This window comes from Rissa tridactyla, chromosome 3, assembly GCF_028500815.1.
Source record: "Rissa tridactyla isolate bRisTri1 chromosome 3, bRisTri1.patW.cur.20221130, whole genome shotgun sequence".
NCBI classification, from domain to species: domain Eukaryota; kingdom Metazoa; phylum Chordata; class Aves; order Charadriiformes; family Laridae; genus Rissa; species Rissa tridactyla.
The window spans coordinates 46,506,661-46,516,955 of NC_071468.1; the positions used below are offsets into that span (position 1 = coordinate 46,506,661).

The following is a 10,295-nucleotide window of genomic DNA, read 5'->3' on the forward strand; positions in this document are numbered from 1 at the left end:
ATTTGTTTTTAATTCAGAACAAGGGACACAAGTCTCTGTGCAATTCACCCATTTTCCTCCTGGCTCAGTTGAAGGAAAAGAAGGACCTGTAACAATTTTTGGTACTGGGATTGGTACCTGATTTTGATCAGGCATGTGATTTGTCACCTGTATCACTCTCATACCAAGCTACATGATTCACTGCTGAAACAGCATCAGTGCTCAAGATGGTACCACGGTACAGGTAGCTCCGAGCCCCCTCAACCGCTGGAGCAGAGCAGCCACGCTTCTCCCCCATTTCAGTGAAACATCTGCTGGGCTGAAGCTGTCTAATACTGAATTAAACAAACGCCGTGACTCTGCAGCCAGGTGGCTGTGGAGCACGCAGGCTTTAGGGCTCTGCTATGGAGGAAGCAGCCCCAGGACCAAGTGTGGCAACAGGCTGCCATGGTGGTAACCTTTCGAACAGCTGCAGCTGTTTGCAAAGTAAGCCTGCACTTACACGTGTAATGTTTTTCCCTTTCCCGACAAGAATAAGCCATATTAGCTTTATCCCGGCACAACTACATCATGACTCCGGGGAGTTAGCTGCAACAGCATTGTTAAAGCAAGTCGGCTTTTGTAGGTAGGCAGGCTATAATTACACTAAATTAAAATAGAATGCTTTTGTTCTAACCTAGGCATCCCCAAGAGGACTTGCACCAAACCAACCAAAGGTACGAATTAAGCCATTTCTGTTATTTTAGCACATGCCTGAGCACAGGCAGGCTCCAACTCCGATCCTTCTGGCTGTCGATCCTGGCAAAGCTCGGCTGCCTGGGTGATCTCCTCTTCTCAGGCTTCATCACCGGGGGATCAATATATGAAAGCACCCAACAAGGAAAAGCTTCTCGGTTGTGGCGGGGTGCCCTGTGATGTCTCTCTCCGGCACTAACGCCCAGACGTGACAGCACCGTCTTTGTTCATTTAGGGGAAGGTAATCCTGCAGGACTGGGGAGTCCCACATGTGAGTCAGTGGCTCCTATGGCTCTTGAGCGTGTAGGTCACACTGAGCCCCTGTGCTCCGCTGGCTGCTGTGCCCCGTCCCTGCCCAGCTGTCCTCCCTGCCGGGACAAGGTGGGTGCTGCCGCCTGGGAGCACAGGGCTCCAGCTGTTTCCTCCCCACCCCTCCAACTGCATGCACAAGGCATCCAACCTGGGGTCCTCCCAGCTGCCTTCAGCCAGGGGGGACCTCTGCTCTGGCCCTGCTTTGGAGAACCCATAATGCTATCTAAGTGCAGGAGCACCACGACCCCATGGAGAGCCATCGTGGCCGTTCCCATGGAAGAGGCCACGGCACACAGGAAAGAGAGATCAGCTGCAGCGAGCACTTATTTCCACCAGGCAGGAGCCTCGGCAGGGTGTTCCGTGGTGGGACGACGCAGCTCCAGGGTTTGCAGAAGCAGAAGGAGGGCAATGTTTCTGGCTCCTCCAGTGAGCGTGGGACAGGCAGCTGGGGCACGATGGGCAGCTGGGGCACGCCCTGCGGAACCACAGGGGCTACTGGATCAGCGAGGGAAACGGGGAAATGGCACTCCAGGCTGCACGAGGAGCAAAATGGTGATGAAAATGACAAACTGAAATCTCGACATTCCGGTCACTTCAGCTACCATTTCTTGCCGGCTGCAAAAGGAGGATACAAACTTCTACACCGCAGATCCCCCAGCTGGCACCACTCATGTCTGTGCAGTGCTGTTAGGGCCCCCGTAAGAAACGTGTTAATAATTCCCCCCATTTAGGGCAGAGCTTAACTTTTTAGCAGGTTTTCACTTTCTGCCGTCAACTTTCCAAGGCCAACCGGTTCCAGCGCTGCTAAAAACGTAGTTCCTCCCCCCTTCCCCCCATCTCCCCCGGCGCCTGGCCCAGTTCCTCCCTGCTCAGCCCGGCAGGTGGGCTCTCACCCACCGCAGGGACCAGCGGCGACGGCCCCGCACCCGCATGGCGGCGGGGGCGGGTCGGGCGCGTCCCCGCGGGGGGCGGGGGGGGGGCGGGCTGCGCGCCCCCGCCGCGCCAGCCAATGGCGCCGCGCGGGCCCGCCGCCGCGCGGTGCGGCGGGGGCTCGCGGGCCAATGAGGGACGCGCCCGCGCGGCGGCAGCGGGGCGGGCGGCGCGGGGCGCGGTGGCGCCGCCTGCCGGGCTGGGCTGGGCCGGCCCGGGCCGGGCGGTGGCGGCGGCGGCGGGGGCGGCTCCTCCTCCCCCCCGCGCGGCGCTATGTCACGCGGCGGCGCGGGGCCGGCGGTTGGGACTCGGTAGCGCGGGGCGAGGCGAGTGCAGCCTGACCCGCGATCCCGCCGCCGCCTGCCACTGGGAAACGCTCAGCGGCGCCGGGGCTGGCTTCGCGGCGGTCGCGCCGAGCCTGCCGGCCCGCCGGGGCCCCGCACCGCCCGCCCGCCGTCGTCGCCGCGTCCCGCCGCCTCCCGGCCGGCGGCGCCTCCCGGCCGGCGGGGTTCGGCGTGGCCGGTCGGATGCCGCCGCAGCAGGAGGGCGAGGCGGGCTACATCAGCAAACCGGTACCCGGCGGCTGCGAGGTGCCGCCGGTGCCCCCGCGGAGGGTGCGCAGCGGCCGGGCGGCGGCGGCGCTGGGGGCGGCGCTGGGCGGCCGCTGCCGGGCGGCGGGGACCGGGACCGGGGCCGCGGCGGGGGCCGGGGCCGCGGTCGGAGCCGGAGCCGAGCCGAGGCGCAGCATCAAGTGCGTGCTGGTGGGGGACGGCGCCGTGGGGAAGACCAGCCTGGTGGTGAGCTACACCACCAACGGGTACCCCACCGAGTACATCCCCACCGCCTTCGACAACTTCTCCGGTAAGGGCCGGGGGGCGGCCGCGGGGACCGGGGCGGGCGAGAGGGGGGTGCTGCCGCGGCGGGGAGCGGCGCGTCCCGCCTGCGCCACCCCCGGGGCTGTGGCGGGGCTGATCGGGGTGGGCTGGGGGTGTCCGGCTTCCGTTATTTCCTTATTTATTTATGTGGGGGCAGGACCCTCCTCAGGCAGGACCGGAGCCCGTTAGACGGCTGCCGCGGCCAGCGGCACCGGCTGATCTCCGGTGTAGCGTAGCCGGGCTGGCAGCTGGTGTCGCGCCCGGCCGTGCGGCCACAGCCGAGCTTCAGTGGTGAACTTCTCCGGTCTCAGACTTCCAGCTCTGGGCGAGATAGGAGCAGGAAAGCTGAAATACTTGCCTCGTCTCTCCATCGCGAAGGGGAAGTTTTGGGTTGTCTCTCTGGTTCAGCGGGGGCTTGTCGTGTCCCGGGTGTGTAGAAGATCGTGGAATCATAGAATGGTTTGGGTTGGAAGGGACCTTCAAGATCATCTAATTCCAACCCCCCTGCCACGGGCAGGGACACCTCCCACTAGATGTGCAAGAGGGTAATAAACTACACCCTTCGTAGCAGAAGGAGGACGTGGGGCCCTTGGCTGGCTGTCCCCGCTGCGGGTTAGTGGGGGCACTGCCTGCCCTTCTCCTGCAGCGACGTGAATCGGAAAGCCCTGAGGGGCTTGTGTGTGCCCGAGTGTTAGCGATAGACTGCCTTCCAGCTCTGGGAAGTTGTTAAAACTAAACTAATTGAAGACTGAAAGAGCTGAGGGGTGGTAAATCTTTTTTTTTTTCTTTTTTTTTTTGTAATGGAAAACGTGTGAAGTTGGACTCACCACAGTTTTCCCCCCTCCCTCCTCCTTTCTCTCCAAAGCTGTCGTGTCTGTCGATGGCAAGCCGGTGAGACTTCAGCTCTGCGACACAGCTGGTCAGGTCAGTGAAGCCACTTATTTGATTTAAGTGACAGCGGGAGGGGAGAAGTTGTTGCGCAAAATAGTCTGGCTAATGACTTCATAGATTTGAAAGGATTCCCAGTGTTTGATCATCTTATTAAACTGCTATCATTTTCACTGCTGCTTAACCCGCTGCTTTGCCCGGTGTCTGGTGGGGGACGTACTGTGCCCCCATATAGGGGCTGGGCACAGGCTGCTGCTCTGCTTAGCTGGACTAGAAAGGCTGAACATATTGGGGATTCAAGGGCCACCTGGGTTTCTCTTTGAGCGGTTGTCGCTGTCTTTATTGTTGCTAAATAACTGTGGGTTTAAGAACTATGGTGTTTGGGGTGTACATGTGCAAAGCATCCACAGCTGTGTAGGTGTCCAGAGATAGGCACTGTGTTTTTGAAGTGGCAGAAGCTTAAGGGAGAAAAAAGTCTTCTTGGGTGTTGTCTGTGGAGACTTCATATTTGCCATTCCCACCCCTTTCAAAAGTGCTGCCGCCCTAAAGCTGAGGTTTGCTGTAGTCTAAGTCCTGAAAGCTTGAGGGTGGCTGGTGCCTTTCAGCCCCTAGTTTGCCTCATACATAAAAAGAATATTTTCTGCAAGTCCCTGGCTTGTACCACTCTGAGCAGTGGGCGACACTGCTTGCCAGGGGTTGGAGTCTGGATAGCCGAAAGTATTTCGCTACCTGGTGTGTGTTTGAAGGCAGTGGGAGTTAGGTTCCTGCGCAGCTTTATGGATCTGGGTCTACGCCTTCACCAAAATCACACTGAAAAATCTCAGTGGCCTTAACATACAAACCTATTTAGATGAGTTGTAACTGGGCGCCCTACTTAGGAAAGGGGTTTGAAGGGCTGTGCAGTCCTAGACAGTAGTGTAGGACTCCCATGTGCCCTATAAACCAAAGCTAAAATCCTATAAGCAGCCTTTGCGGGTAACGATACGAAGTAGAACAGCAGAACTGTCCCTGATTTCATGCCCTGCCGAAGAGACAGGGTGGTACCGCAACAACCGTGGCTGTGTGTGTTCATATACAGAGTGTGGCAGGTGAAATTGCCACTGGGTGACAGCCTGTGGACAGGCAGTGCCCATGGAAACGCCACCGCAAGTGGCAGGAGGGATGGGCAGGTCCAGTCACCTCTGCCGTTAATGGTTAAGATATTTGCTCTGGCTGCCCAAGTGCAGCCGGAAAGGGTAGAGTCACTGCCTTAAAAATGAAGAGGTTATCTAAACCGACAGAAGTCGTCCTGAATCAAAGATACCTAGCTGGATACTTTTTGGTAAAACAGTGCTGCAGTGAGATGGTCACTGAAATCTGCAGCAAAAAAAACCCACTCCAGGCAGAGGGAAATTGTATTTCAGCATCACCAGCTCGAAGAGGTGTAGAGTCCCTGCAGGTCAGGTACCTACCGTTGAAACTGCAGGAGTGCACTTGGAATATAAAGGGCGCTATTTCATCTGGGGAGAAACCCTTAAGATCTGGGTTTGGCTTTCAAACACATTGAATTGAGCCCTTTTGAGGTTGCTCAGGTAGCAAGAAGAGGCAATTACATGGCGAGGTGCCTTTCTGTAAACAGCCCCGTGGTTTAGAGCGGCAGCTCTCAGTAAGTGCGGGGTCTCTCTCTCGAGCCAAGCGGTGAAAGCCTTGTTCCCTCTGAGGCTTAATCTGAGAATGAAGAGAGCTAATGAAGCTTGCTTTCTTGACTCGTGTTTTATAAATCGCTGTCTCTCTCGGAGTAGCTGCTGGAAGAAATTCATTCAAGCGAAACGAGACTTCTGAGGCTTCCAGGGGGCTTTATACTGCATATCCTGGGCCTCCAGAGACTTTAAAGCAAAATTTCACATCTCGAAAATTAACACGGGACTTGCAATTCAGCAGTAAACTGCTGGTACCAGAGAGATGTTTTCAGCTGTGTGTGTTCTTTGCACTTTCAATTCAGAGCTTTTGAGAACACGGTCCGTTTTAATTAAAATGTCACTGCCGCTGAGGCAAATCCTACCTGTTCAGGCTGCTAGTGTTACCCTGCTTTTATCCTGCTGTCAGCATAAAAGCAGCCTGCCTGGAGTTAACCCTTGCTTCTTGCTGCATTCTTCGCAGAGGATCAGCACGCCTTTTGTTACCTTGAGGTGTTTGGCTTTCTTCTGGCTAGTTCCTGAAGCTGAAAAAGGGTCTGCTTTGCTGGAGTTTGCACTAAAAGGGGGGCAAAAAAAAAAAAGGAGGTTAAAAAAAAAAAAAAAAAAGGAGGTAAAAAAAAAAAAAAGGTAAAAAAAAAAAAGAAAAGTAGCGCTAGGAGGCCTGTTTGCAGTTTGTTTGATGTGGCATGGGTGGGAGGGAAAGGTAAAGCTCTTACTCTATGCCATTGGCATGTTAAGCCTGCACATTGTGAGTCGTTAGTGCTGCCATCAGATTTAAATCCCTGGGCACAATGGCGGGGAAATTATTCCCATATCCTGTAGGATGTTGTTAAGTAGTCACCTGTTTAAAAGGTGATTCCAGGAAAGGTAGCTTGCTGCCACTTGTCTGCTCCGCACTCGAGCCTGCATCTGGAGGTTGGGGTGTCAGCAGCTCATCAGAGCTGCTCACTGACTCACCCTTCTGAGAAGTGGACCTGTAGAAAGTGCCTTCTCCCTCCCATGCTTCAATTTTTGGCTTCGTTCCTCGTGTGCCTTAACCTACTTCCTGCGGCATTGCTCCCATGCAATAGGGCAGAGGGCCGGTGTACAAAGAGTGAAGGAAATTAATAGCACTCAAAACAAGCTGCGGCATTAGTCAGAAAATCTCAGCTACATGGAGAAGCCACCACCTTTGTCCTACATTCCCGGTGGTGGCAGAGTGCCTGCTGGCTGGCAGCCATGCAGGGTGAGACCTCAGGCTGGATACGGGCAGCTTCTGCCCCTAATGTTGGGTGGTCTGGGTGCTGCTGTCAGGGTGCCTCTCAAGACTGCAGCGGCAGGTGGTCCTTAGCTCCTCCAGACATCAGCTAGGGAGCGTATCGGGGTGTCCTCCGGGGCTGATGTGCTCTTTCTGTTGGGTGCTAACTCCTATTTCATTCTACGCAGGATGAATTCGACAAGCTCAGGCCTCTGTGCTACACCAACACGGACATCTTCTTGCTGTGCTTCAGTGTGGTTAGCCCCTCGTCCTTCCAGAACGTGAGTGAGAAGTGGGTTCCCGAAATCCGATGTCACTGCCCCAAGGCGCCCATTATCCTTGTTGGGACGCAGTCGGACCTCCGGGAGGATGTCAAAGTTCTCATCGAGCTGGACAAGTGCAAAGAAAAGCCGGTCTCGGAGGAGGCTGCGAAGCTCTGTGCCGAGGAAATAAAAGCTGCGTCCTACATCGAGTGCTCTGCTTTGACTCAGAAAAACCTCAAGGAGGTCTTTGATGCGGCCATCGTGGCTGGTATTCAGTACTCGGATACCCAGCAGCAACCAAAGAAATCCAAGTGTAGGACTCCAGACAAGATGAAAAACCTCTCCAAATCCTGGTGGAAAAAATACTGCTGTTTTGTATAGGGGTTGTGAGGACCTTAGTGCTGCTCTGAGGAAATCAAATAGAAGCTATATTAGCTGAAATCTCATTCTGTGTCGTCCCGAGTGTATAGTGTAGATCTGTATGTATGTGTATATGTTGCTACTGGATATCTTGGTTGCCCTTTTGAGGGTGGCAGAAGGATTCTTAGTTAAATAATTGCTATAAATCAGGTCTGACATCCGGTGTCTTGACTAAAACCTTTCATTAAGGAAGAAGAGCATCATGTGTCTGTAAGAGTAGAAGGATTTGTCCAAAGGATTCAGTTTCTTAAAGTTGTAAGGTGTACGCGATGGGGAGGAGCACACCAGAGGCCTTTGCTGCCAGGGCTTCGCAGGAGGAAATGCGCAAGCAATGGTGGAAACATGGAGCTCTGCACATGGACGATCAAAGGGAAAAAATAACACTGTGCCTCCTAACTGACATTTGTAGCTTTAAAACCCCACTCCTGCTCTCTTCTCCGTGTCTTCCCAAGCCAACGCTCTTAGGGATCAGTTTAAAAAGGGTATGCGAGACGTGTAATCTATACGCAAATGCCACGGTTGGAAAGGTCATGAATATACCTTCAGCATGCGGTGAGGGAACCTAACCGTAATGGAGCTGACATCTCGTTTGTCACCTCCTGACTTTGTGAAAGTCCTTTCTGTCCTCCTTCCCCTGCTCTTCCCAGGAAGCCGCGTGGAAGCCTGAGGAACATGACCAAGCTTTAACTCGCTACCTCGAGCAGTGGCGATTTCATCTGTATTTTTGCAGACATGACGACAGTTCATCTATTTCAACTGAAAGGAATGTAAATGCTGTTGTGTTGCGGTTTTTTGGTTTTATTTTTTTTGGTTTTTTTTTTTGTAAAGAGATGTAACAAATAATGGTGCAGCACCATGTAAACCGCATCTGGTTTTAGGTCTACAGCCAAGAATTTCAGGATGCCCCTCCTTACCTTTTAAGGCTGCTAAATAAATAACAAATTGGGCAGATCAAGATTTATAACAAACAGGACTCTAGAAACTGAGGCTGCTATGTCCTTTTCACGATGCTGTTTTCAACCAAGTTAACATTTCCCTTCCAAAGGCAACAGTCACTTCTTGTTGAATCTTGTCCAAGCTCATAATTGTGAAACTGGCTGAGGCCACCCCGGAAATTTAACTGATTTTTTTTTTTTTTTCCTCCGGATCAGTCCAACAGATCAACTGATATGTGCCTAAAATGTAGCTGAGTGAACTCAACATAGTGCAAAGTTGAGTGTGACCTATTCTCTGACTAAATCTGGTTCCTGCTAAACTAAGCCTAATTCCAGCCCCGGCGAGTTTGAGAGACCTGAGGCATAACGTGACTCTCTGCAAGAATTGGTATTTTAACTTATTCTGCAGAGGATATTTACTTTGTGCTGTCTGTCTGCTTTTTTATGGCCATGACTACTTTTTTTTTTTTCCCCCTAGATACTTGAAGATCAGAGTATGGTTTTTTTTTTTTCCGTCGGCCATAGCCTTGAAGTGACCTTTTTCATAGTCTTAAACTAAACTACAGCGACAGAAAGCTGGAACCCTTTTTTCATCAGAAATGAATCAATGCTTGATAGAAAGAAGAACTGTGGAAGCCATTTGAGTTGATAAAGCCGACCACAGTTTACCTCCTGGCCCATTAAAGAAAATGACACTATGTAAATGGATTCTGGGCTGTATTGGCATAGGCTCCACAGGCAGTATTTTTTCCTCCTCTACAGCGAAATGAGTGCAGAATGGGTAATGTTCCATCGCTGAAAACTTGAAAATAGGATGGAAATCTTTACCTAGGGCCTGATTCAATAAAAATGTGTTGGCTTTTGCACTGGAATGGCCTGGAAAAACAGTTTCCATAGCACAGAAGCTGGATGCATTTAACTTGGTTGCATCTGGTTGGTAATGGTTTAATGTTTACTGGTCATGAAGTTAACGTCTGAGCTTATATTTCTTACTCGAATGCTTTGACAGGACTTCAGATATGCAGTCATACCGTCATCTTGGAGAAAAACATAAAGCCAGATTTCTCTTGGGTGCTTTGCTTCTCTGTAAAATGGTCTCAGTCGATCAAAAAATGTGTGTTTGGGGAGGAGACAGGCTTGAATCTGAGCAGCTTCCATTTGCAAAAATAACAAAATTTCTTCTGCAAGATCACACTTCTTTGTATCATGCCGTACTGGAAACAGTAGGTTATATTTTATCAGCAGCCTGTTTCATAGTCTGGAGTAGCATTACTTTTAAATGTAGCCAGCTGTGACTGTTTCTGAAAATGTGATGTATATACAACTTGTTATAGCCCTTTACTAGGTGTGTGTAAACTGAGGTCTAATAACTTTATGAATACTGCTCTACACGGGGCTACACAGGGTCTAGGTTTTAGAAATATTACTTTTAAAATCACCAGTATTTTACGAGCGCAAGTGAGGGGGAGATGTATCTATGTAGTCTATAATCTGATGTGCCTTATAAAAAAAAAAAAAAAAACAAAAAACCCGACCTCTCTTCTGTTTTCTAAGTGTAGGCTATATTCTGAAAGAAATATTTCATGTGAGAATGATATAAATGAGGTATTTGGAAATAAATTCTGACCTGTGTATGTGTCTGCCTCTGCTGCCCGCTCGGGGAGGCTGGAGGGCAGTCCCTGGCCATGCACCGGGGCTGTGCTCCCAGTGCCCTGGCAAAACGCCTCTGGTTAAAAAATAGACTTTTCCCCTGGGCTGCCCCATCCCCAGGGGCCTGGGCTGGGTGGGGAGATATGACGGCGGGCTTTCTGCATCCCCAGCAGCACTGCAGCCTCTTGCTGTGGCCCCACAAGGCATGGGAAGGCTTCTTGTGCCTGCTTCCTGAAAGTGGGGCAAGCGGCAGGAGGAGCATGGCCTGGCTGGGGACAGCTGGGGGGGATGCTGGGGCTGGTGGTGTGGTGTTTCAGCTGCCGCAGGTTGGGCCATGTGTGTCCTGGGTGAGCCAGGGGGCATTTTTGGAAGAGCAGAGCCCGTTTCCTCGTGGC

The 10,295-nt window shown here is 52.3% G+C and overlaps 1 protein-coding gene across 1 annotated transcript; it reads left to right on the forward strand.

Annotated features, from left to right (window-relative positions):
• Positions 1 to 2,207: 2,207 nt before the first annotated feature.
• Positions 2,208 to 9,849, forward strand: RHOU (ras homolog family member U). The gene is made up of 3 exons (XM_054197079.1): positions 2,208 to 2,817; positions 3,697 to 3,755; positions 6,821 to 9,849. Exons 1-3 carry the CDS (start codon positions 2,484 to 2,486, stop codon positions 7,274 to 7,276), a joined length of 849 nt encoding a protein of 282 aa, XP_054053054.1. The 5' UTR covers positions 2,208 to 2,483; the 3' UTR covers positions 7,277 to 9,849.
• The last annotated feature ends 446 nt before the right edge of the window (positions 9,850 to 10,295 follow it).